Source organism: Perognathus longimembris, chromosome 2 (assembly GCF_023159225.1).
Source record: "Perognathus longimembris pacificus isolate PPM17 chromosome 2, ASM2315922v1, whole genome shotgun sequence".
In the NCBI taxonomy this organism is placed as follows: domain Eukaryota; kingdom Metazoa; phylum Chordata; class Mammalia; order Rodentia; family Heteromyidae; genus Perognathus; species Perognathus longimembris.
The window spans coordinates 60,606,444-60,634,333 of NC_063162.1; the positions used below are offsets into that span (position 1 = coordinate 60,606,444).

Below are 27,890 nucleotides of genomic sequence, written 5' to 3' on the forward strand. Positions count from 1 at the left end.
GATGTTCCTATCTTCATGTTTTCCTTTAGACTCTGGACTTGTAATAGCTCCAGCTGCAACCCAATAAAACAAAGTGAATGCATTATTCTGTGGAAATGAGGAGATGGATTCCTACCTCCTGTGGGCCATCAGACTTCACACTGGCACTACCACAGAACCCAATAAGAAACACAGATTGGAGACACCATTGAGAAAGGAAAAGCAGATGCAGGCCTGTAACTTTAGAGAACATCACTGCCACTGCTGCACTTCTGTACCCAACCACAACATGAGCCAAAAAATGGGCCTGTATAAGGACTAAATGAAATAGTACATGTACAATACATCTAGGAAACTAAAGATCAGATGCAAGCTTGTAATTATTATCATTTTACAGAATTATTAAAAACAGAATAAAATTTTTAGTTAATTCCAGGTTTAATGTGAAGGGAAAATAACAAATGTCAAAACATCTACTTCAACACTGAACAGGTCTCCAAGTATAGATGACTGACAGGACTGATACCATCCTCTGCACCTAGGACGGCCAGGAGTCTGGAAATCAAGGTACCTGAGCAGACAGGAGGGATCTGACACACCTGTTTGGAGCAGAGCTGAAGGGACCCAGAGCAGTCAGTGCCCAGAACAGGCTGTATGTATAGTTTCAACAGCCACTGCACAGAGGTACACTGCCCCCTAGTGTGAGGAGAAGGAACTTTCCCTAAAACAATTTCACTTGTATAAATATTTTACCACTAATTATGCCCTACTTACAGTCACAAAAAAAAAAAGTATAAAAGGCACAGGAAAAAAAAAAGAGTAACATTAACACGAAGTTGCATGTGCATGCCAGTCCCAAGACTTGAACTCAGAGTCTGGGTGCTATCCTTAGTCTGGGTGCTATCCTTAAGTTTTTAGCTCAAGGCTAGAGCCAAAGATCCACTTTTGGCTTTGTGGTATTTAATTGGAGATAAGAGATTTAATTATGGACTTTCTTGCCCAGGCAGACTGCAAACTGTGATCCTCAGCTCTCAGATTCCTGAGTAGCTAGGATTACAAGCATGAGCCACTGGCAAACAGCAATACAATGAAGTTTTATCAGCTAATGTATCCATGCGTATCTGTATGAACTCTTAAACTACCTCTCACCTACAAAAGATGCCATCTTTTTATATACATCATTATTTCTAAGCTCTTCTTCATAGTTTCCACAGATCCTTGTTTGAAGTATCATCCTGGCTTGATGGAATCTTTTTCCTTCCTTTTCCAGTTAATGAATGGAACACAGGAACAGCTAGTAGTTATCAAATGCCTGACTATTACCTCCTGGCATCTTGCCCCCTGGAGCAAGTACAGTCCCCATTTCCTGGACGGGAAGACACATGGGATCGCCAGGCCTCCAGGTGAGGCTCTGGCAATCTCATCCCACCACCTGTGAGTTCCAGGCCCAGTGCAATACACTACCTCTAAGTGAAGTTGGCTAGCTCTGGACATGTTTTATTTTGGGATTATGCACATGTATGTATTTATGTGTATGTAAAGATTTAAATTTAGAGTCAGAAAACCAATGGTAATGACTAGTGGTCAGTGGTGTTCACTGCATGTTGGGCTCAGATTTAAGTATTTCACATTTATTGCTCCATTTAAACTTGCCCTCTACAAAGGCAGATAGGCAGGAGAAATAAAGGAGCCTGTCCAAGATCACCAATGAAATAATGAGGAAGACTCCAGTCAATGAGGCTGTCCAATCTTGTCCCCTCTGGTGTACATTTGCTCTTCAAAAGTGTTTTCTAAACTCCCTAGAAAACCCAGGTCAATAATAACAACAATAATAGTTAACAGCAGTAATAACAATAATCAACTCTGTATCTTTCACATCATGAACACAACTGCACAAGGACAAGTGAAGTCTAAACCTTCAAATTTTGTTTTTAAAAACCAGCGCTGGAGTTTAAAGTGGAGAGACTTCCTACATTCTGCAACATGGTGCAGCAACATGGTTCTTCTCTCTTTTCGCCACCACACAGGGCAAGTCACAGCTCCTCTTCTCCAGACACCTGTTCTTTCTCCCAGGTAACAAAAAACTGGTCTGGCAGTCTGACTGCAGATTATTGGACCTAAACCATCACAAGACACATTTATACCAGACAAATCAATATACACCACTACTTATACCAAGCCACTAACAAGACAAAGTACACCTAATAATGGAAACTGCCAATCATGCAGCATGGGAGGATGCCAAATGAATAGCTCCCTACCTCCAAACTATAAAGAAGTCCCACAATGAGGTGGTTGAAATTCAAAGCTGAACCTACTACTCTGTCTTAGAACTGTTTTTATGTTGCCAGGGTTGCTGAGCCTGAGGTACAGTTTTAAATCTGCACTGATTGGAAAGGAAGAACTACACATCACAGAGTCACTCTTAACATAAAGTGAAATTTCCACCTCAGAATCATTCTCCACTTATTGAAATCTCCATGAAAGAACTCTACATCAGTAACACAATGAGTACAATTTGATTTTTAAAAATATATTCAGGCACCAAGCTGGGTATTTAATATAGTTTGCATTTTTGTGGTGCAATAGGTTTTCTATTTCAGACAGCTAAGAATCCCTTACAGATTAGTCTAATTTGCTAAATTGAGGTACTCAGTGTTTTACTTTTCTGATCTGCCTTTTTATGGTCTATCTGGGTAGACTTAATTGGCACATCTGAGCGATGAAATACCCTCAGATAGGAGTTCAGATCTCACAGAGTAAATTAAGACTGATGCAGACAATTATGCCCGGAGCTGAGAATGAAAGGTGTACGTAGAGCAGGAAGCAGAATTAGTCTTCATTTGTGTCTCAGCTTTGTCATTTCAAAGAAGCCAACATGCTCTCTAAGAAAATATACTTAGGGGAATAACTTTCCTCTTTAAAATACAGATTTCTAGACAAAAAAAGAAAATTAAAAAGAAAGGCTTATTTTAGAGAAAGAAATGAACTCTGGAAATAAATGATAAGGACAATCTTAAATTCATTGTATTTAGGCTTCTGAGTCAAATCTAAGTTAAACTTTTGACTAAATTCAGACATTTCAGAATTACTGCATGCCAATTATAAACAAACAAAAAATGTTATATCAAATTGAATGGATTTTCCTTAAGTACTGCTGACTGCGTCATTTAGTTCAAGCAAAGTCTAACTAGAAAACAGATGGGAGCAATCTCAGGGCCAATGGGCTAAGAGGGAGAGAAGGGCTCCTGAACAAGGCACAATGGAGACACAGAAGTTAAGAGCGCAGTGCTTGGAGCACCATGAGTACAGTCTCTGGCTAGGAATGGGGGCCCTGAAAGGTGTAGAACTGGCTCCCATCAAGCAAAGAGGGACCCATCCCCAAGTGGCCTGAGGCCACCGCAGCAGACCAAGCAGCTACTGCTTAATACTGAGACTCTATAGGCACTGATTAACTGGAAAGAGATGCGATAAAGAGTTTATAACAGTCCACCGACCTGTTATGATTATAGCAATGTAAAAATATATGTACACAGAATCAAAGACTGGAATAACCCTGCTTCTTTTTTTCTAAGGCTCTTCCATGGACTGTACCTTGGGAAAAAAGTTCATCTCAAGAAGGATTTCTATTTCCTAGGAGGCTGTGAAGACTAACCAATCATACATGTGCCCTAATACATCACCAAGTAGGCAAAGCATTCACATTTCAATCATATTAGCTATGGTTGCTCTTATGTCCCCCACCCCAGCATTTATACACCCTTGCTCAGTCACAGAAGCCTCCGACCTTCCAAATCTACATAAATCCAATATTTACCCTATTTGTTTGAACCCTCCCAGCAACCTGCCCCATCCTGGAACTACACATGTATGCAACCAAAATTTAACTAGCCTGCCAACAGCAAAGTCCAGTGCTCAAGTAGGAAGGCTGATCAGAAAGCCGTATAGATGATGTAAACATAGGTTGTAACAGTTACACTATGAATTGAGTCCCTACCAGCACTTTCCAACTCCAGGTTTATGCACATACAAAAAAGGAAAACATGTGGTACAAGGAAGGAAAACCTGTTAGGATCAAAACTGAATTAAAAGCAAGTTGCAGCAAGAGTTTACTCCAGGTTCTGAGGCAAATTCTAACCTCACTTCCACCACATTTGGCAGGTCTTTAGGATTCCTATCTTTGATACCAAATCCCAAATCCTGGCTCATGTTTTTGCTTTGGTTTCCCAGCCCTGAAGGTAAAGGCAACTATGTGTTGTTAGCATCACCTTGTGGTCACCTCTATATATTGCACTTCCTACCAGATCCCACAACAGCATTGACCTACTTCAAATCTCAGCTCTACTACTTAATACTCAGCCTATGCAGGCACGGATTAACTAGAAAGAGATGTGATAAAGAGTTTATAACAATCCACTGACCTGCTACAATTATAGCAATGTAAATATATGTGTGCACAGAACTGAAGAGTGGAATAACATGTAGAAAAAACACTCAAAAATATAAGTAACCCTTCTCTCTCTTCTCTCCCTTCTCTCCGGCCATGGATCATCTCGGCCACAGGCCAGCAGTTTGGTAATAAACCTTCTCTCCTGCCTGAATACCACGTGGCGTTCTCCTTTACCGGCTACCTACTTTAAAAAACCTAACATATATGGTGCCGAAACCCGGGATAGGGCTTAAGAGTCAGGACAGGCGGAATTCCCCTCTATTTTTCTCCTTTTTCTGGGAGTATCCCCAGTCCTGATGGCCCTTTTTCCGCAAATCAAACTGCTGCGAGATGCCACGTGGGACTTTTCACCAACACCATTGCTGGCCTCCACATCCACCTCCACATCCACACCACTTGTCTACCCTGGTGAGTGAAACTGCTGCTGCTCAGGTTCTCTGCTGCTCTGTCCGCCGCTTCTGCACGGTAAGCTCTCATCCACTCACCAGGCGCCTCCCTCCCATGCTTTTTGGGTTTTTGCATCACAGTCACACCCAAGCCAGGAAACTGCTAGCACGCCTCTTGACAATGCAATGAGGCCTGCTCGAAATACTCGCACAGATACAGTTTTTGCCACTGCAACGGTAAATGGTCAGAAGTCACTTATATTCAGGTTCTCTCTCTTTTCCTCTTTCTCTTCCTTTTCTTCCCTCTCTCTCTCTCATCTGCCTGCTTACTTGCTTATTTTATAAAACTCCCAAGTTGAACCATCCTTGTGTGCCTTGCTCACAAAGCTGCCTCTTTTCACAGACCTCCGAAACTGAGGCTTGACCACCAATGTGCTTTGTCAGCAAAGATATCTAAAAGTTATTTTCTCTAGCATTGACCACGTGGTGGATATTGGGTTTAACAGGCACCAGCTCAGACGCCACTATGCCATACTACGTGTTCTGTTAATGTGTTTGTGTCCTCCTGTAACACCCCCTTCAACATGGCATCCCACTGGATATTATAATCTGAAAATTTTTGTTTGCTAGCAAAATTGTTTTTCTAACTGACCACGTGGTTCTAAAATATTGGGCAAAAAAAAATGTCAATTACTATTGGAATTCCAAGAGTCTACTGCTGAAATTCATTTCTGCATGGTGTAAAACCTATGTGCACAGTGTGTATGTCTGTGTAAATGTCATTTGTTAGTATGTCCATCTAGCTATATATCTGTGCTAAAACTCATCACATCTACTGAGTTTTGTCATTGCAGAATTCTGGCAAGTATTTGGTCAATTCTTACAAGGTACAGGTAAGCTCTAGTCCCCTTGGTCTCCTTGCTGTTTTAATTGGAAATAAAAAAGGGCTTTTGTGGCAAAGACACCTTGGATTGCAGTTCGAAGCCAGCCCGGGCAGAAAATCTCTCAAACTCCATCTCCCAACTAACCAGCGAAGAACCAGGCTGGAAGCATGGCTCAAGAGACTTATCTCTAACCAGCCAAATGCTGGAAGTGGAGCTGTGGCTCAAGTGTTAGAGTACTAGCCTTGAGCAGAAGTGCTCACAGACAGTGCCCAGGCCCTGAGTTCAAACCCCTAGACCACTGGGACTCAGCCAGTTCCAGGAACAAGGATCATGGAGTGGAGTAAGAGGAAAATGATCACATCCTAAATGGAGTCACTTTGTCTAGCCCTTTCAAAATTAATCAGAGTCGGGGAGCAAGAGATAGTAGCTTGTCCATCTACTGTCCATACCTGAGTATAAGAACTAGCCAAGTCATCCAATTTTTAATTTTGTGCCCTAAGCCCTTCCTTTTGCCTTAATATTTTTTTTTTGTCCAGCCCCTGCCTCATGAGACTTCTTCCAGGCTTCATTCAAGGACTGGCATCTACCACCAAGGGAGCCTGCTGCTCACCTTCTCCAGGAGGGGCCACATTTCTGCCTTTTACCCCTAATGCCGACACCCCTTGCCAGCAGGAAGCAGCCAGAGAGAGTCTTCGTCCTTTTTCGTAACTATTAAAAGGCTGGAATGTAAGGTCCTCTCCCTGAGGGCTCCATGTAGATGCCCCCACCTCATTAAGTCTCCACCCAGTTACCAGGGTAACCAGCAGACCTGGAGGCAGCTACCTCCCCTTTCCCTAAGGTCACATCCTAATCCACCTGGCCACACCCCTTGCCCGTGCCCTAGATATAAGGCAAGGCTGGGTGGGGGTTGCCTCTCTCTTCCCTCTCTCCCTTCTTTCCCCTCTCTCCTCTCTCTCCTCTTTCTCCCCTCTCTCCCCTGTCTCCCTTCTCTCCCTTCTCTCCAGCCATGGATCACCTCGGCCACAGGCAAGCAGTTCGGTAATAAACTTTCTCTCCTGCCTGAAAAAAAAAAAAAAAAAATATATATATATATTATATATTTGTAATTTTTTTCATCCTAATATTGTTATATTTTTGCAGTTAAAAAAAGATGCTAAAGGCACAAATGGGTAGAAAATTTTCATTGCATGCAGAGCTGGGCAGACAGGCACCTGTGAAAGCTATTTCTCATATCTCCTGTGTTTTACTGCCTTTGATGCAGGTAGAGGTGAGTTGGGGATTTTCCCACAAACACTACACTGACTATGGGCTGAGTAGAGATAAAAGTAGTACAGGTCAAACCGAACATCCTTACCAACAGTTCTTTCCAATAACTTCAAAGGCCTCCTAAATCAGAGCACAGTTCTTTTTAAACAAGAAACTAGCCTGGTGGCTCAAGACTGTAATTTTAGCCATTCAGGAGGCTGAGATTTGAAGATCACAGTTCAAAACTAGCATGAGCAGATAAATCCCAAACACTTTTTTTTTTTTTTTTGGGCCAGTCCTGGGCTTTGAACTCAGGGCCTGAGCATTGTCCCTGGCTTCTTTTTTTTTTTTTGCTCAAGGCTAGCGCTCTGCCACTTGAGCCACAGCGCCACTTCTGGCCATTTTCTATATATGTGGTGCTGAGAAATCGAACCCAGGGCTTCATGTATACTAAGCAAGCACTCTTGCCACTAGGCCATATTCCCAGCCCCTTCCAATAGACTCATCTTCAATTGAGCAGCAAAAAGCTGAAAGTGAAAGGAGGTGTGGATCAAGTGGTACAGTGCTGGCTTTGAGCAAAAAAGCCAAGCAAGAACTCAAGTTCTTGAGTTCTAGCCCTAGAATAAAAACAGAAAAGAAAGAAAGTAAGAAGGGAAGGAGGGAAGGAGGGGCGGGAGGGAAAAAGAAAAGAAAAGAGAAGAGAAGAGAAGAAAAGAAAAGGTAGGTAGGCAGGCAGGCAGACTGAGCAGAAGACTTGAGCCAAATCAGAGAAAGCAGGGTCCCAGCTGCCATGGCCCCAGTCCACAGAAGGGATAGGAAACCCCACAAAGTACCCAGTTAAACAGAGATATCTAGTTAGGATGATCTTAGGGCTACTAGTGAAAGGCCAATTCTCCAGCTTAGTGGAAGAAAAGGGGATGAGATGTCTAGGAGTCATCTGTTCTTCTAAGAATTTTAAAAAGCACTAGAATTAACAGGCTATAACCAACACGTGTTTGTTAAGTTCTGTAAGGTCCCCAGCCTAGGTATACAGGACTAAATTCTGAGGTACACAGGACTAAGCTCTATACACTCCGAGTATACAGAAATTCATCTTGTATACTGTAACTGAAGAGCTTTCCTGTGATCATCTGTCATCAATCTACTGCTAAGACAGGCAATCCTGAAGCTCTTCTTCCCTCCATGGAATACTACTGTGAGTTCCATCTATCATAAAGATCAGCAACAAGTAACAAAATACAGTGAATGGCAGTTCAAGAATGTTCTTAATATGATTCTCAATCCTAGGCATTTTATTTTCTTTTAACATCCCCAATCCAAAGAGCACCAAAGGAGATATAATACAAACAGTTCAATGTAGATATATGCAGTTTAACATCCTTAATAACTAGCTATAAAATTCAAAGAGCTATCGTATTTTGATGTCAATTAGACTTATTGATATTTCAGAAATTCATTTGAGATTCTACTGTAACTTTAGTGAAAAAAACTAGCTTATGATATGGCTCTGGAAATAATAAATTTTTACAATCCTAACGTTATTAAGAAAAAGTGCTGTGAAATTAAACTATACGCATATTTAAAATCCAATCAAATAAATTGCTCTTGAACAAAACACTGATATTACTTAAAATATACTTAATATTGACCAAATTTAATGAGAAGAATATATATTGCTCCATTTATAATCAATATGTTGAGATAAACACTTTCATTAATTTTCTATAGTAGTTAAAAAAGACTGACACTCACTGTTCAGGAGTATTGAGCCACAGTCCTCAACTGACAGTACAAATATCAAGTGCATGCACAAACTAAACTTGCAGTAGAAAGTAAGCATACTCTTAATAGATTACAACCTAAATTGCTACTGGAGTGTGAGTGAAAAGCTCTCAATAACTGGATTTAAATAATTGATCCTCAAAAAAAAAATTCAGTGTGTGTGGTACCAAAGCTTGTACTCAGAGTCTTGCACTCTCAATTAGTTTTCTTGCTCTACTGTTCGAGTCACTACTTTAGTTCGGCATTATGCTGGGTAACTGGAGATAAGAATGTCACAAAACTCTTCTGCCCAGTCATGGGCTCTGAATGACAATCCTCAGATCTCAGCTTTCTGACTAGCTAGGATTATAGATGTGAACTACCAGTGCCAATCTCAAATTATTTTTAAAAAGTTTGTGTAATATTCATTCAGACTTGACTCATGAGCAATTCTAAATAACAGAAGAGAAACAGCAAATCAACATTCACAAAGGCCAGTGGAAAGCTAGGAGAAATGCAATAAACTAGGTTTCCCCACATTGAGATGTAAAGGAAACCTGTTGAGGACTGGAGGAAAGGTACCCCAATATTAATACTTTAAAAATACTGTGGTTCCTTTTTCCCTCTGACTTCCTGGGCACTCCTAGAGAGCAAATACTGTACTGCTTTCTGGCAGTGGAAACTTTGATTCCATGCCATACACATTCACACTGTTCATCTCACAGTAGATGCTGACAATGCCATAGAGGTAAAAGACAAGGACATGCCAAAAGTCGGTACAAAGGGAAATAAGCTGTGCACACTGGGACACAATGGTGGTTTACAATTCCACCAATGACTATTTTCTCAAGACAAGGAAGGAGGGAGTTATAAAAGTAAGTTTCATATACTAATCAACTGAGGTAAATTTGATCAAAACACATTATATACATGTACGGTCTTATAGAAATGAAACCCCTTTATATAGTTAACATGCACTAATAAAAAGTAAGTTTATTCTTTCATCTGCCAACACTAAATTTTCAAGGTTTTTGAGTGTGTGTGTGTGTGTGTGTGTGTGTGTGTGTGTGTGTGTAATTTAATTCCTCTCAATTACTATCCTCCTTCAAAAAGAAAAAAAAAACACCTCCATTTAATTTGTCCATTTCCTGGCACATCCCCCAGGTGACTACATAATAAAAGCCACACAGCTCATACTTGGTCCTTTCCATGCACTTGCCTTAGCCTTTCTCTAAAGCTCTTCATCCTGGATTATCTTCTAGAATTCCTGAGGCCTCAGACTCCTAGTTCTAGCAAGCTCCATCTCTACAGACGTACAATTTTAGTACAGGAAATAGATCTAGAATGCTTACACATTAATAAAGCTGCTGCCCACAGAAAACAAGCAGTACAATCTTCCTACAGCCTCTGCAGACTGACCTTAACCGCTGCTTGTAATAATCTTCATCCCCATCATCTCGGCACTTCTCTTTGCGACCTCCTCCTCTTCCTCCTTCCCCTGTGGCTTCAGCTTCTTCCCCCGAACTTGGGAAAAAGTCATCATCAACTTCCTGTGCAGGGGCTTTTTTCTGGCGTTTTCGGCCCTTGCATAGAGGCTTCAGTTCATAATCTGTGCCATCTCCAGAAAAATCAGCCCCTGCCCTGTCATCTTCCTCCTCCTCCTCTTCCTCCTCCATCTCCTCCTCTGTGGGGAAGGAGCCACACTCCTCACCCTCAGAGTCTCCTTCTGTTTCTGGCCCTCCCTGGGGCTCCGGGAACTTCTGCCCCTTTTGCAACTGCACTTTGCCCTGGAACTGCAGTGCCTGTCTCTGCAGCTTCCTCATGTGCTTCTTCAAGCGTTGGTCTGTTCTTGAGACAAGTTTGTTCCCCTGGCTTGGTCTGTTTTCATTTGGTCCTGTGTTGGACTCACAGGCAACCAGGGCTTTTCTGGTTACTCTCTTATTGGTAGCTTGCTTCTTCCTTTCAAAAGACAGCTTTGCTTGATCAGCCAGATATTTTTCAAAGCCCGATGCCTCATTGAGCATTATTTTTCTAGGCTTTTTCTCCTGTTTTTGAGGGACCTGGGTTCCAAATGGTGTCATCTGACCAGTGCGGATGAGCTCGTCCCAAGCGGTTTCCTGAGCAGGCATGAGCATACTGCCCAAACAGGAGGGCCCTGGCTCTAAAAAAGAATTGACAATACAGATTGCTATAAAACCTTCCAGAGCATATTAGAAATATTCACTTATTACAGAATAGCAGCACCTACCAATAACTCACATTAAAAAGAATCAGAGCACTAAAGCATAACATAAAATTGATGATAACACATTTGGCACATTTTCTCAGTAACTTTGCTTCAAAATATGACGCTATATAATTGTAGTACATATGTACCACAAAATACTATTTTGCCATAATACAGAAATTCTTTCACCTGTGGTTGCATTGAAATCATTATGCTCAGTGAAATATACCAGGCATAGAAAAATCTCACTCCCATCTAGAAAAGTTAATCTCATAGAATGTGAGCTTGGAATGGTGGTTGGCCAAAGGCTGGGAAAAACAGGGTGAGATGGAAAGGAGAAGACTGGTATTGTTACAGTTGGATGAACAGGAAGTTCTGGTATTCTATTGCACAGTAGGGAAACTAGAAATAATAGTGTACAATGTGTTTCCAATAGCTAGAAAACTTGAATGTTTTTACCATACAGCAATGAGGAGAGGAAAAATATAACATACCAGCTCTGCACAGCCTACTACAGTAGCTAGCAGTCCCCTGTGGCTTTCTGAAATTTAAGTTACCTAGGTGCCAGTGGCTCATGCCTGTAGTTCTAACTATTCAAGAGGCTGAGATCTAGGGATGGAGGTTCAAAGTCAGCCTGGGCAGGGAAGTCCCTGAGACTCTTACCTCCAAAAAAAAAAAGAAAAAAAGAAAAAGAAAAGAACCCTAAGTTAAACACTGAAGTGTATAGTTACACTCGCTATCCTGTAAGTTCTCAACAGCTACATGTCCCTAAAGGCCATATACAGACAACAAAGAGATTATGTCTCTCAGTGTAAAAAAGGTCCAATGGTCAATGACTGGAAGAGATGAACTAAAATTTAAAGGGTTGCTGTGAATGTAAACTCATCCAGAAATTATTCCTCTTTCATTAAAATTAATCCCCAGCAAAATAATTATCACACAATCAGAAAACCCAAAAGATGTAAGGCTTAACAGAAAAGAATTCATGTCCTAAAAGATGATTTCTTGTTTGTATATATACACCTCCTTTTTTACTATGTTTTCTTGCAGTAAAATATACCGCACTTAAAATGGACATTCTAAAACCATTTTTAGTGGCATTAAGTACCTTTGTGGCATTGCACAGCCATCACTACCCCCCTGCTTCCAGGTCTTATTTTCCCAGACCTCTTCTCTCTGCACCTATTAAATAGCTCCTCTCCTACCTACCCAGGGCAGCTATCTCTGTGCTCTCTCTGCAAGTAAGCACTCTAGGTAGCTCCTGGGACTGGAATCGCTTAGCCTAATGCCCTCATCCTTCACCCACACTGTAGCATGTTTCAGAATTTCCTTCCTTTTCAAAGCTGATTAAATCCATGAAACAATTCTTCCCTGGTGCCTTAGTTCTGCACTGGTTATTCTTAGGCTGCTTCCAGAACCTCTTAACTTATATGTCATACTGTTCTCAACATGAGTACACAAGTATTTCTTCTAGTTCCAGCTTTCTGTTCTTTTGGGTCTATACTCACAAGTGGGAAATAGAAAATCTGTTATTCGTGTAGGCCAATGACCCTGCAACAAGTATTGTTGTTCTTATTAAAGTTGTACTGAATATACATCAGTGTGTACGAATGGTAAAGCCCAATGAATATTCAGGAAGAAAAGTTTTACTCATTTAACAGCATCAAGATGAAATAATGTAAATTACTAGCATCCCCAAAGCACCCTTCTTGCCAGATCAGATTTGACAGGTCTGCTTTTACAGATGAGTTGTGCCTGGCTCTGAACTTTGTGTAAATGGAATGTTTTTACTCCTGTGTCTGCCTGCTTTGCTAAGCATTATACTTGTAGATCCATATTGATTTGTTGAGTGAAGCTGAAGTTTGTTAACTCTCCCTGTTGCTAGCAATCTATATGACAATACTACAATTTTTCCATTTCACTGTTAATGGACATCTGGATGCCTTCCAGGATTTGACCACCAAGAATAATGATGTTACAAATATTCTAGTACACATCCTTTAGTAATAAATGTATGTAGTTCTTTAGGTATGTTAAACTTCGACCCTGTCAAACAGATACGCAAAGTGGTACTAGTGGTGTAAGGGCTATCAACAATTTGGTGCCCGCCATTCCATTTAGCTATTCTGATAGGTGTGAGGTACAACACACGGTGGCTACAATCTGCATTTCCTGATGACTAGTGAAACAGTCATCAGGAAAAGATCTATTAATCTCTTGAACAGCATCTTTAATGTAAAAAATGTGAATTATTTTCCCTGTTGTTCTCATAGTCTATCTTCCCTTAAAAAAAGTTCTAGGTCTTCATTTCTCTTTAGAATAGCTTCAACAATAAATAAATAGCCTAAGACATTAAAGAAGTAGTTTTCTAAAATGAAAACTATAAAACCTTAAAGAAGGAAACTGAAGAAGACCTCCTATGTTCATAGATTAGCAGAAAGAATATTCTGAAAATGGCTATACTACTGAAAACAATCTATAAATTCAATGCAATCTCACTTAATAATAAGTGTGAAAATAAACTGAACAATTATCAAAAGAAGAAATACTAAGAGCCAATAGCACATGAAGAAATGCTAAACATCCCTACCATAAAGTAAATGCAAATCAAAACATATCTGCTTAGAATTTACTCCTGTATATAGATAGCATTTATATTTTATTTTCATGTGGATTAAGGCATTACCAGTGATTGAAAAGACTGCTTTTCTGTCTCACTTTCTCTGTCACAATTGAATGACCATACACAATTGGGTACTCTGTCCCATGAATGTCTCCATGCATCCTTGTGCCAACACACTGTCTAAATAGCTTTATAACGTATCTTATGTCGTTCTTTGGGATTTCCTTGGCTCAATGCATCTATATAAAAATTGTAGATTCAGCCCGCTAATACCTCTACCCTCAGCCTACATACACTTCTACCTGATAGCTTTTGCATTAAACACCAACAAAAAAACTATCATGAAGAAGTGATGAAAATTGAGTTACCTCAAAAAAACTGAATTTATACTGGTGTTACATTGAACTACAGCTGGCTGGGAAATATGACATCTTTACAATGTTTGCAATCCATAGCCACCCTAAACTTCCCCAATTACTGGGTTTCTCTAACTTTCTAGTGACATGTTGTAGTTCTTAATGTAGTAAATACACTTCAGAAAACTGTGGAGTTTTTTGCTAAGACTTATTTCTAAGTATTCAATTTTAATTGTGATTGGCATCTTTATTAAATTTTTTAGCATACAAAAATGATTAATGTCTATGAGATAAAGATAACATAAACAAACTCACAGAAAGCTACTGAAAATAGGTGTAGGGGAGAAAAGACATAACAATAGATATAGGTTAATCTGACTAAATTATAATATATACACATGTGAATTACCATGGTAAAAACCCTTTGCACAATTAATATATGTTAAAAATAAATGAAAAAAGAATCATAATAAAGTAAAAGAAGCTTAGGGTGAATGCAGAGGGTGTAGGAAGGTGAATATGGTTGAAGTACTTTATATGTACAAGAAGAGAATAATGAAACTTGTTGAAATTGTTTTAAGTGGGAGAAAGGGAGATAAAGGAAGATGGAGCAGGTGAATTTGGTCAGGATACATTGTTTGAATGTCTGGAAATATCACAATGAAATCCCTTCTTGTATATGAATAAAAATCTTCTTTAAAAGATGACGAATTTTTATATCCTGTGTATCACTTAACATTATTGCTAAATTCATAGTCCTCCCAATAGATTATCCATCAATTCCTTTGAGGTTTATTTTTGTTTTGTTTGATTTGTTTTGTTTTGCCAGCCCTAGAGCTTGAACTCTAGGCTTGGGCATTGTCCCTGAGCTCTTTTTTTGCTCAAGGCTAGCACTCTATCACCTGAGCCACAACACTACTTCCGGCTTTTTCTGTGATTAATTTGAGCTAAGAGTCTCACACTTTCCTGCCCAGGCTGTCTTTGAATCATGGTCCTCAAATCTCAGCCTCATACTCAGGAGGCTTAGCTACTCAGCTAAGTTTACAAGCATGAGCCACCAGCGCCTAACTCCTTTAAGTTTTCTATACCCATAACCATACTATCTTGTGAATGACGGTTTCACTTCTTTTGTTCCATTCTCATGTTTTGTATTCTTTCTTCCTGCACTATCCAGTACAATGCTGAATAAGAAAGTGAGTACCCTCACTGTCTTCTAGATCATAGAGGCATTTGTCATCTGTCCTCATCCTACCTTCTGTCAGTGAATCTTCACAGTTACCATGTACAGAGCAGGAAAAAAGCCTCAAGAGAAGTAAGTGGACAGCTGGGAGGAACTACTACATTCATGCCCACTGCCAGGCTTCAGACAGGCTGAGGGGTGAAGGATGCAGCAAGGTCCATACTTGGCAGTACAGAGCTGGGCCCCCAAGCTATAGCTCTCAGACATTCAGCTCTATGTCCTCTGTAGACAGGGCACAGAAGAGAGGGTAGTGAGAGAGGCCAGTCTCAAGTGATGCCTGGTACCCTAGACAAAGATACTCCATGGGAAGAGGTGTTTAAAAAAAAGTAATAATAATAATCTATGAGATTATTCAGAGAGAAGAAATAGAAGAGAGCTCAACAAGAAATATGAAAAATATCAGCATTTAAGGTAACATTTAAAAGGCTAGCCAAAAATAATGAACTAGCCATAGTTGGAGGGCAGAAAGGAAACCAGGAGAGACACAGGGGTCCCAGAAGCCTTAGGAAGTATCAGCTGCTGAGGACAGGCAAAGTAAAGCAAGGGTGAAATGGGGCTTTCAAGGTGGAAGAGGTATCTATTATTCTGGGCAAAGTTTCACTGAAATAGCAAGAGGAAGCTGAAACAGCAACAAGAGGTACTAGTTCTAAAGCTGATAAATGCTGTGAGGCTGAATTTCAAAAGTACATCTGAAGAGGCACAGGAAGCACATGCCTGAAATCCCAACCCCCAGGAGGCTGAGACACATGAATCACATGTTCAAGGCAATAATAATAATAATAATAATAGTTTTAAAAAAACAACCAAAAATGTACACCTAGCATTTTTCCTATTATCTACTGCATGCTCTTCATAACAATCCTTGTCTTAGAGACTAAATGTCTGGACCCAGTTCTAAGTATTCACCTCGAGATTTCAAAAATTAGGGAGCCTCAGCCTATATTTTAAGTAGTAAAAGACAGGACAGCAACCAACAATTTCTAACCCTAAGAGTAATGTGAATAAAATCATGGCCATTGTATAACCTGACTGTCTTTTCTTCTTAAACAACAGAATGGAAGGTTGGAAAGCCTGCCAAGTATGCTCCTTGAAGATATGTGAGAGCAATACTACAGATGCTGATTGATGATGCTGGGCTTCCAAAATGAAATTCAATCAAGATGCAGATCTCTTTATCAAATTAACTGTATAAGAATGTTTAACATTTTCAATTTATTAAATGCACACCAGTAGCCTCCAGTGAACTGAGTTAAAAATGTACTTTCGTTCTCTAAAAGCCCCATATGACTTAGGGACTTGATTCTACAGGAGGATAAAATTTTCTATTATGACAGAGAGGCAAAGAAATATGTAATTCTCAAAGCTCATGATAAAGACTAGAGAGACATCCTCCCCTGAATATAGACACCAGAAATCAAGTCAAAAGTCAAGAACACCGAGGGCTGCTCTCACTTCCTTACCTGCATCCTCCTCCAGGCTGGCGTGTTCCAACTCTACTTGTACCTCTGCTCCTCTGAGAATGGCCTGCAGACGTTTCTGCTTTGCAGTGATCTTCTTTATCTGCTGTTCCTTGAAGGGTAAATCCCAAGTATAGAACATAGCCATGAAGTGACTTATTGCAAAATATAAAAGGCAACACCATGGAATTTTAAAACTTTAATCAAGAGTAAAATTAAAAAGGAAACAGAAATCACATCTATTACTATCATTATAGAGCACCTTATATGAGCACCTACCAGTCCAGCTTTGATCTCATCCTGCCAGGCAGCCAGCTCTGACCACAGGCTCTCCTTTCTGCACATATAGCACACACTGCTTTCAAGTCATATATACTGACTGTGGAGGAAGAACTATCCACTGGGGTCCACCTACTAGAACTGACGACATCACTAGATTTCTCATTTCTGATCTTACCAGCCAACAGGCAATGGAGGGCAATAAGACACAGAGATAAGAATTTTTTTTTTAAGTCAAACAGCTAAAAACAAGTCACTCCCATCTGATAAATGTCCATGGTTTCCTTCCCTCATCCCACTCTACCCTTCACAATCACACAAGTTTCAAAGACAAATACGTTTGCTATACCTCTTTATACTACCTGCCCCAGACTTCTCTTTGCCTTATTTCCCCTGATATTATCAGAACTTAAATATGTGCCCATCCCAGAGCCTCTCACTTAACAGAGCCTGGAGTACTGGGATCATCTTCACAGGAAAAATAAACTACCAACTCCACATCAGTAAAATGTTGAGGCATATGTGAGACTCGGGGTTTGGTCCCCAGCATCACAAAAACAAATAAAATTCAACTCCAAATATGAGTATAAGGCAAAAAGAATTCCTGAACAAACATAAATAGTATACTACATAAACTTAAAATTTATCTTCTGCTCAAGACTTTCAGCAAAATCCCATTTAAAACGTTTTTATTCTGAATAGTTTATCTCTAAACACCAAGGCATTGCTAAAGGAAGACAGGAAAATATAATTGCAACTAGGACCTAAAGTGGTCTAAAGTTTGGTAATCTCTACTGTTGAGATGTCAGCCTATCAGAAGCCCAAGATGGCCAATGGTATCTCTGCACATTAATTTACATGCTCCCACAGAGGTCAGATGTTCCCTCTATTTTGGGAAAACCCCATCTGCACTAAGCTGCTGCTAGCTCTAACCTTTCAGGAAGATAATGGACTAGTGTGTAAAAAGCAAAAGAAGAAGCACATGAACTAGTTTGTACCCATTTTCACCTCTCTCACCCAAATCAAAACTGCAAGGACCACTGACTTTATGTGCTGCAATAAAACCAATGATTATGGGGCTGGAAATATGGCCTAGTGGCAAGAGTGCTTGTCTTGTATACATGAAGCCCTAGGTTCGATTCCTCAGCACCACATATATATAAAAAAAAAACAATGATTAGCACAGGATGTTGCTAGTCATTTTGGATGGCAGAAAATACCATAATCAACACCAGTCATCGCTACCTACTGAAATGTATCAGTCCAAAACCATGTTTCAAATCTCCTAAAACTACACATAAACCCTAAAACAAAGTTTCAAACCTCACAAAAATAATATTCTAGGGGCTGGGGATATAGCCTAGTGGCAAGAGTGCCTGCCTCGGATACACGAGGCCCTAGGTTCGATTCCCCAGCACCACATATACAGAAAACGGCCAGAAGCGGTGCTGTGGCTCAAGTGGCAGAGTGCTAGCCTTGAGCAAGAAGAAGCCAGGGACAGTGCTCAGGCCCTGAGTCCAAGGCCCAGGACTGGCCAAAAAAAAAAAAAAAATCTAAATAACAGATTCTCCATCCTCCCAACTTTAAAATTCTTCAACCCTAAGTGCAGCTCTAGTGTGGCTGGGTACTGACTATAATACCCCAGGCAAGGATAATGGGCTAGCCTCTCAAAAGTGGGAGCAAAACATGCAAAAGGAGATAGTTTTATCAACAGCACACGAAGGGGAAATGATCAGTGTGAACAAGCAAAAAAGCAAGGTCCCATGAAACAAGGTGACTGAGCGAGAGACCAGCACACCCAGGAGAAAGGGGTGGAGGAAAACAGTGACAAGATGAGGGGTCTAGAAAAGCACAAGGGTGAGGAGGCCACACTGGAAAAGCCTCTTTGGAACTGCTCTCAAATATAGACATTATGGATACATGTGTGAATGGATCAGTGTGCTCATGGCTTTATGTGTGGGGCTTTATAAAATACTGTATAATAGAAAATGCAAAGGAGACTCAATTGGCAATTTAAACATACACAAGGAATTCAAAAATTCCTCTACAATAATTATAAATATTTGTTTCAAAGATTAAAAGTACTTAGCAAAACACTTTCGACATTATAAAATGGGCTATAATGAAGCCTTAAAAATGTAATCCTTAATATGTAATTTTGAATCACCTTATTATACTTCTGCCGCTTTACAGACTCTAATTTCCTGCTGATGTCTCTGCTGGTGGGAGCTTGAGGGCTAAGTTGTTCAATAATTTTATCGATATGCCTTAAGGACTTCATACATGACCTGCAAAAGAAGATAAATTGTCTACTTTTCATACTACAGTAACCTTTCTTTTAGCATAATACAAAGAGAAAAAAAAGATCAAAAACCTGTCACCCCCTCTCCTCCTCCTCCTCCTCCCCTTCCCCCTCCTTATTATTATTATTCTTTTGCCAGTCCTGGGGCTTGAACTCAGGGCTTGAGCACTGTCCCTGGCTTCTTTGTGCTCAAGGATAGCACTCTACCACTTGAGCCACAACACCACTTCTGGCTTTTTCTGTATATGTGGTGCTGAGGAATCGAACCCAGGGCTTCATGTATATGAGGCAAGCACTCTTGCCACTAGGCCATATTCCCAGCCCCGATAGAATTATTATTAGTTGGCAATAGTCCCAGCCCCATGTCTGTTACTTCTACGGAACTAAACTTAAAGAAAACTAAACTAAAATGCACATTTTTTTGTTGACCAAAAAATGGTTAGAGGTTGAAGATTACTACTGTTTTTCTCTGACTGACTTAGGTCATACCCACTTGTAAACTTGTTCATTCCTCCCAGCATTTTTGCATGTGTGTGTCAATCCTTGGGCTTGAACTTGGCACGTAGGCACTATCTCTAGCTTCTTTCCTCAAGATTGATGCTCTATTTGAGCTACAAATTCCACTGCTGGTTTTTTTTTGGTTGTTAATTGGAGAAAAGAGTCTCATGAGATCTTTCCATCTCAGCCACATGAGTAGCTAGGATTACAGGTATGAGCCACCAGTGACTGCCCTACTAGCATTTTTTATGTGTCTACTTCACTTAAGACATTTGGCTAGGACATGGTGTAATAAGGTATACTTTTATATATGAAGAAATGCATATACACACTTTTTAAAGCCCATTCGGAAGCCTCCTAAAGTTAGAAAAGTCTAAAGTACTTAAACATTTATTTTCTTATATAAAGCATACACACGTTTTTATTTCATACAACTAGAAGATTTATCTACTATAGCATTACACTGCATGGTATGAGGAGAAAAAGATGAATTAAAAATAAATTGCTCCGGGGCTGGGGATATAGCCTAGTGGCAAGAGTGCCTGCCTCGGATACACGAGGCCCTAGGTTCGATTCCCCAGCACCACATATACAGAAAACGGCCAGAAGCGGCGCTGTGGCTCAAGTGGCAGAGTGCTAGCCTTGAGCAAAAGGAAGCCAGGGACAGTGCTCAGGCCCTGAGTCCAAGGCCCAGGACTGGCCAAAAAAAAAATAAATAAATAAATAGCTCCTAAAATAGACATCACAGAATTACAGATTCCAGTTTAAAAACAGAAATTCAATCTTCTGCATATGTATCTAATTTGCCACTTGCATTCTTTCTGGATTTCAGGATGAACAATTCAAGTTTTTTGGCCATCTAAGGCATCACATGTCACCATCCATGTCATAGCATTCTGTCTTGTCACCTCTGTAGGAAGAGGAAGCAGGCAGGCATCCAAGGTCAAATGTAAAAGGTTATGTGACAACAAGGAGCTGAGGCTGATCTCAACATTGAAGGCCACATTACAACTATGCAAGAGTATCTGATTTTCAAGAGACTAAAATCAACAAAACTAAATTAAAAAGAGCCAGGTGCTGGTGGCTTATGCCTATAATCCCAGCAACTCAGGAAGCTGAGATTTGAGGACCATGGTTCAAAGCCAGAAGGAGCAGTAAAGTACATGAGATTCTTATCTCTGATTAACCACCAAAAATACCACCAGAAGTGGAGAGGCTCAAGTGTTAAGAGTACTAGCCTTGAGCACAAAAGCTCACAGACAGCACCCTGATCCTGAGTTCAAACCCCAAGATAGACATACACATGCACATGCACCAAGGAACTGTTAGCAGAACGAATGTCCTTTAAGCACCAACAGTTACCTATACATGGCTCCCATTAGGATAGCTACCAGCACCATACCTCTCTTCTCTAGCCATCCTAGAAACCACTCCTTTCCTCTACCTAGTCCAGTCCTCAGGTTCTCCTTTGCCTAACCCTGCCCTAAAGATCCCCAATGGCAATAATGAGGAGGCTCAACTCTCCACCACTTCCTCACTCTTGTCCTCACTCAGGCCAGGTCCTCCTCTCTCCAGCAATACTCTGTTTGATAAAGTCCATGTCTCTCTTCTCCATTACAATCTTTCAGAATCAAAGGAGCACAGAAAAAAGGAATGGTAGGGAGTTTGTTCTCCTTAGTTATAGAACTGAAGATCTGAAAAACTGCTAAGACAGCAAGCTGTCTTAAGAAACTACAGCACAGAGAACAATGTGATGAGGGGGCAGGAAGTATTGCTAGTATTTCAAGGAGGACACACTCAAAGTGCTGGTGTACTGCTGCTGAGACCTTGGTGCACATGCTGGTGAGTAGCAGAGCATTTATAAAGGACATCCCTTCTCCCCAGTATGCTAGGTTAGGAGACAGACCTTTGCCAGCTCAACTGATCCTCTACCTAGCATGCACAATGCTGCACCTGAGGGGAGGGACAAGGCTGTCTTTACTACTACTGAATATGAGCTTTCGTTGTTGTTGTTGGTTTGGGAGCCAGTTCTAGAGCTTGAACTCAAGGCCTGAGCTCTGCCCTTCAGCTTCTTTTGCTCAAGGCTTATGCTCTATCACTTGAGCCTCAGCTTCACTTCCGCTTTTTGGGCAGTTTAGTGGAGATAAGAGTCTCACAGACTTTTCTGCTTGGGTTGGCTTTGAATCATGATCCTTTTATCTCAGCCTCCTGAGTAGCTAGTATAAAGTAGGAGTGAACAACCAATGCCTGCCTCAGGATAAGTTTTGTTTGGTTGTTTGTTTTTGCCAATCCTGGGGCTTGGACTCAGGGCCTAAGCAATGTCCCTGGCTTCTTTTTGCTCAAGGCTAACACTCTACCACTTGAGCCATAGCACCACTTCTGGCTTTTTCTGTTTATGTGGAACTGAGGAATCAAACCCAGGGCTTCATGCATGCTAGGCAAGCACTCTACCACTAAGCCACATTCCCAGCCCCAGGATAAGAAGTTTTATAAGCCTCCTACACTTTGGAATAGTACAGTTCTGTATTACATTAATTTCCTTGCCACGATTAAATATGAACTCTGAATAAATGGACTATACTCACGTGAAGTCATCCAGGACTGACTGGTACTCCTTTTCAGCATCAGCAAGCTGGGTGGCACGACTGGCCTCATGCATTGCACTGTCCACCTGCTGAAGCACACCCTGCTCTAACACAGCCTGGTCATAGACATCCACTCCCAGGCCCTGTAGCTCCAGGGCCTGTGCACTAGGCTCCACTGCTGGAATCTGATGTCTGTTGATATGCAGCAGGCCAGGACCTCTCCTCCCAACCACTGATGCACAGGCCTCGGCTGGGGTGGGAAGACCATCGTCAGAGGAAGGAGAGGGGAGGCACTCTTCTGCCACCCCGTTCCCACCATTTTCTGGCTCAGTTGACGTTTCTTTACTAGCACTGACATGGTAACTTTGAAAGTCATCTTGCTCCTGTGCTTGACTTGAGTGAGGGATTTCCTCATGGGGCATCTTCTATAGGCTATCTGAAAAGAAAACACTTAAAAAAAGGATAAGTTTCTTGGTTACATAGAATTGATTATTATATCTTTCCTTAAACAATTTATAATTCACTGATTTCTCAAAGCATCATCAAGTAATAAGCACTAATTACATAAAGGCAAGCTTCCAAGTGCTAATTTCTAGCTATTGTTTTTATTAATTACATTTCCTGAAAATGAATTTGAAAAGTTAGCCAAAAGAAGAAACCAGTATGCCACCAACAAATAACATCTGGGTAGCCAGCTGAGAAAGCCAGCAACCCAATCCTGAGGAACATGCACATCAAATGAAGAGGACTGGCTGCTCTCTTCCCTCACATTAGTAGTTTCACTGTGCCATGGCACAAATGATTTATATCACTGGTCTGGTCAACTGCAACATAGAGGATCAATGAAGAAACAACTTTATATGAAGGGATACTGGAAACTCTGAACATCTACCCAGTAAACAAGAACTCTAAACAAGATATTAATTACAATGTTCCCAAAACTAGGCTCATTTCAATGTAACCTATCAGGTTGGCAGGCAGGACAATATCCAATATAAACTAGAAGGAGGGCCTGCCTTCACATGCTATGGATGAGAATATAAATTATACAGCTCTTTGGGAGACAATTTAGCCATAAATGTCAAAATATTCAATGCATAGACCATTGCACAATTCTCATTCTACATATTTATTTCAGGGAGATATGGCACACTGTTGTCTCAGTTGTTTGCCCTCAAAATTATATAGCTGATGGATGCCACTTGCTGCCAAAGCCAAATACTGTGAGACAGAGAGGACTGGACAGCCATGCTAATCTTAAAAAAGATGGGGGCAGGGGGTAAAATTCAAAGTACAGTTTCTACTGAGACTGGGCTGCTTTCCCAGAAACCATCATAAGGACAGAAAGCATACACATTCCAGATTGTCTCTGATTATACCTAACTGGAAGAATGCATATTGTGGCATGCTTTACTAGTTCCATGTAGCCACCAAGTATTTCCTATAGTAGTAGAGCTTGCTATGTTGACTCAAAGTAGTCAAGGGCAAAGTATGAGTGCATCTATATATCTGTGCACATGGAATGCACAGAAACATACTAAACCTACCAAGTTGGGGAGGGAAAGCAGGGACCAAAATTAAGAAAAGTTTTACATTTTATCCATACTCAGGAACAGCTTGAAGGAAATCATACTCTAAACTTGTGTAACAACTAACAAATACATTAAAAAGCAACACAGTAACCAAGAGACAGACTTGCTTTTTATTTAACTGAAAATGAAGAAAGTCTCTTTCAGCACTGAAACATTATTTCTATGAAATGAGCACAAGTTCCCTCCCCACCCCCCATCCACATATACCTACCCATTCACTCTTTAGTAAGTAAACATTCCCAGCAACCAAGCATGGGATTCAAAGATGCCAAGAATTTTGTATTATTGGCCCAGAGTGGCTCACTGAAGCCACTTCCTACTGAAGCGCATGAGTAACAAGACAGCAGAATGAGCTAAGATCTGAACCCCAAGTCCCCCAGCTGCTGCTGAGGAGCTCAATACCTGTTAAAGGGAAGTATGGTTCAGAGAACAAGTCAAAATAAACAGTAAATAGTCACCAAAATGAGACTTTCTGAGAGGAAGCAGACAGGAAGCAGGCAGAGAGACTTCTGAGGAGCTTACAAGTCCCAATACTGGTACATCAAGTGGTCACAATGCAAATCTGAGCTGGCAAGAGAGGTCTGGGCAGAATGTGGATGACACTAGAGTGAGCAGCAGCAGAGGCTCTAAGGATCTGACAGGTGTCCCAGGTCATCACTTTGAAAGGTTAGAAAAGGCCAAGGCTGAAAATATTAAAAGTGAATAGCAGAAAGAGGTTTCTTTCCTTAGGGGTTTTCTGATTATCTTCAGGAGAAAGGCTACAGTTGGGCTCCACTTCCCTTGCCCAAGAGAAAGGAAGGAGGGAGGGATGGAGGAAGTACAAACTCCCTACAAGTGAATATGTAGTGGTGAGATCAAAAAAGGCCTCTCTGATAAAGTGACAACTATCTGAGCCACTATCTGAAGAATGTACAGGGTTTTCTTTTGGTTTTGTCTTTGGTTTTTTTTTTTTTATGTGAGGACTAGAGCTTCATGCTCCGCTTTCTTGCTTATGGCTGATACTCTACTACTTGAGCCATCAATGCCATCAGGCATTTTGCTGGTTAGTTAGAAATATTCTCTTGGACTTTTTTGTCTGGATTGGCTTCTAACTTCAGTCTTCAAAGATCTCAGCTTTCAGAGTAGCTAGGATTACAGGTTTGAGTCAGCTGCCAGTGACAAGTAGGATTTAAGCAGACGTAAATTAAAGCTAATACCTTGAAATAAAATATGGGTAAAGGCTGGAAAGAACTGGTGACTTTGAGGAAGTGGAAGGCAGCTGGAACATGGTTAAAGACGAGATAAGGGCTCAATTCACAGTGTAAACCTTACAAAGCATCTTCTGGGAAAAGTGCCTTCCAGTCCTCGCCTTGAGCGCTGGGGTTTGTGTCTGGAGACAAGGTGGACGCTGGAATGGACACCTGTGACCACGTACGGCTCTACATTTTCACCTAGATCCGGGAAAACACGAATCTGGGGTTTACTCTCAAATGTACAGCACACTCTGATGGGTTTCAAGCTGGGTGGCGATGACATGATCCGGGTAAACTCTGGAAAAGGAGAGTTGGGCGACTGAAGAACGTATGGGAGGAAGGGCGGAGGAGAGCCTGGCCGGCCGTCGAGAGAAAGAGTGCCCAGAGCAGGACACTGGGCGGCAGCGGTCGAGAGGGCCGCTCCGAGGGCCGACGGCCGGGGCGCGTTCACAGACGACAGCTCCGGCCTCCGCAAACCCCGGCCAGAGGCGCCCGACGAGCAGCTTCCGGACCCCCGTTTCTCCTGGGACTGGAGTACCTGACCGGAGGCCGGGCCGCGCCCGGCCCTCAGCAGGAGCTGCGTCCGCCCGGCACCGGGCCAGCGCGCGGCGCAGCGTCACTTCCGGCCGCAGGTGCGCGGACCGGGAGCGCCGGGCCTCGACCCGCCAGCCGCTGCGGCGGGGGCTCCATCCCGAGGCCTAGGTGCCAGGACATCGAGCGGCCACTCGGGGAGCCGGGGGACACCGACATCTCCCGCCCGACATCCAGCCGGGCCGCCGAGCACTCACCCGGAGTCGTGTGGCCACCCAGACGCACGCGAAGACTCCACAGACGCCGCCGACGCCGCCTCCGTAAAACGCGACGCCACCGCCGCGCAGGCGCCCTGGCGCCGCCGCACACTCCTCCCCCACACCCACAGCGAGGTCGACTGCGCATGCGCCCGTCTGCCTAGCTGCTCAGGGACTTTTGGAGAAGAGTTTAAGGGGGTAATTCTGGGCCTACTTTTGTGCCCCCAATTTGGGTGTGGCAGTGATTACCGCCATTATCTAATTAGGGGCGAGAAGCCTTCGTCTCACCTCTTACGAAGAATACCGGGCTAGTAAATTAAAAACTAATTTCAATCTAGGCACCAATGGCTGACTTCTGTAATGCTAGCAACTGGGGAGGGGGAGATCTGAGGATCACAGTTAGAGGTCAGAACAAACAGAAAAGTATATGGAACTCCTGTCTCCAATTAACCACCAAAAAGCCAGACGTGGAGTTGTGGCTCAAATGATAGAGTGCTAGCCTTGAGCAAAAATTCTCAGGGACTGCACCTAGGGCCCGACTTGTGGCAAAGTTATATGTTTACAAGTAATTATGGACCTTAAAGCTTGGCAAAGAAAGGGACCTTCAATAGAGTACCTTCCTGCTAGAGCAGTGGGTGAGACTGCTAATATCTGTGTTGCACTTGTGAGTGAGATTTGATTGCGTGAAATTATTTACTGTCTGTCCTTAGATCCTAGTGGTAAGAGGATTTTGTGCCAAGAAAGAATTTTAGCTTGCAGTGTTTAAAGAAATGAGATGTACCTACATATAGGTTCTAAACAAAAGGAGGAAGCCAAGTTTCTCCTAGGGAAAGTGGTGGTTGAACCAAACTAGGAACTTTTCAGATAAGGGATAGCAATACTGGAAGAAGGTGGATTTCTCAGAAAGTTTTGTGTGAATCTAAGTGACTTGAGGAGGGATCATTGGGGCCTGAGGAGGGGAGTGTGTCTTTGAAAGGCCCCAACTCCAAGTGCCAGTATGGGCACACACACACACACACACACACACACACACACACACACACACACACAATGCAAGTATACAATAGATATTAAAAACTGATTTTGCAAAAGAAAAAACACACTGACTCTTACTTGAGCCCAAAAGTTAGAGAAAGTAGGAGGAAAATGTTGGCATCCCTGTCACCATTTTATGTCTTTATGTTGAATGGTTCTCTTCTCTCTTGAATCACCTTCCAGTCACATTGGTTCCAAAAAGTACACAACTGATGGATAACATCTTTATAATAAGGGAGCAAAAAAAAAACTCCCAAGGAAAAGAACAGCAGAATCTCTTCCCCCACTAAATGGAAACAATTATTTGTAATGATGAGGCTGTGTCCTGGAATGGGAATAATCACTCATGGGAACCAGGTTGCTCCCCCAACAAGTGATGAGAATAACTTTTGGAGAAGTCTCTTACCCTGGAAAAACAGAACTCAGATAATGACCAAAGAGGCAACCCTTCACCTGAAACCCTTTATGCATACTTCTCTCCCTCTGTCCCAGTTCTTCCTCTATTTTTGTTTTGTGTCAGTACTAGAGCTTGAACTCAGGGCCTCAAGCACTTGCTTGGCTTTTTCCACTCAAGAGTGGTGCTCCATCACTGGAGCCAAAGCAATGCTTCCAACCTTTTTGGTGGCTAATTGGAGTCTCACAAACTTTTCTTCCCCTGGCTGGTTCTAACATTGATCCTAAGATCTCAGTCTAAGTAGGTAGGCATGAGCTCCTAGTGCTTATCTTTTTCCTCTTTTTAAATCTGAAACTCATGTTAGTACCTGAAAGATAGGTTGAAATGCTTAGTCTTTTCCCATAGCATGTCTGTGATGAATGTCTGCCCTGTTAGGGGCCGGATTGCACTCTTTTCCCCCCAACTCATAGGTTGAAGTCCTCACCAGAAGTATTTCAGAATGCATTTGGAGACAGATCATTAGGAGGCGACTAAGTCACATGTGATCACTGGAGTGGGACCTAATCCAATGTTCCCA

General features: G+C 41.7%; 1 protein-coding gene across 3 annotated transcripts in view; it reads right to left on the reverse strand.

Annotated features, from left to right (window-relative positions):
* Window positions 1-25,976, reverse strand: part of Ercc6 (ERCC excision repair 6, chromatin remodeling factor) — an 83,650-nt gene extending 57,674 nt beyond the window's left edge. Inside the window, exons 1-5 of one of the 3 annotated variants that reach the window (XM_048339223.1) lie at window positions 25,885-25,976; window positions 22,273-22,708; window positions 19,055-19,175; window positions 16,612-16,720; window positions 10,125-10,866 (exon numbers count right to left, since the gene is read on the reverse strand). In XM_048339223.1, coding sequence (XP_048195180.1) covers window positions 10,125-10,866; window positions 16,612-16,720; window positions 19,055-19,175; window positions 22,273-22,694 — 1,394 coding nt within the window. In that variant the 5' untranslated portion in view covers window positions 22,695-22,708; window positions 25,885-25,976. Of the gene's footprint in view, window positions 1-10,124; window positions 10,867-16,611; window positions 16,721-19,054; window positions 19,176-22,272; window positions 22,709-25,175; window positions 25,542-25,884 lie in introns of those variants that run through there. The other 2 variants (XM_048339225.1, XM_048339224.1) reach the window with 2 other exon arrangements.
* Window positions 25,977-27,890: the final 1,914 nt, after the last annotated feature.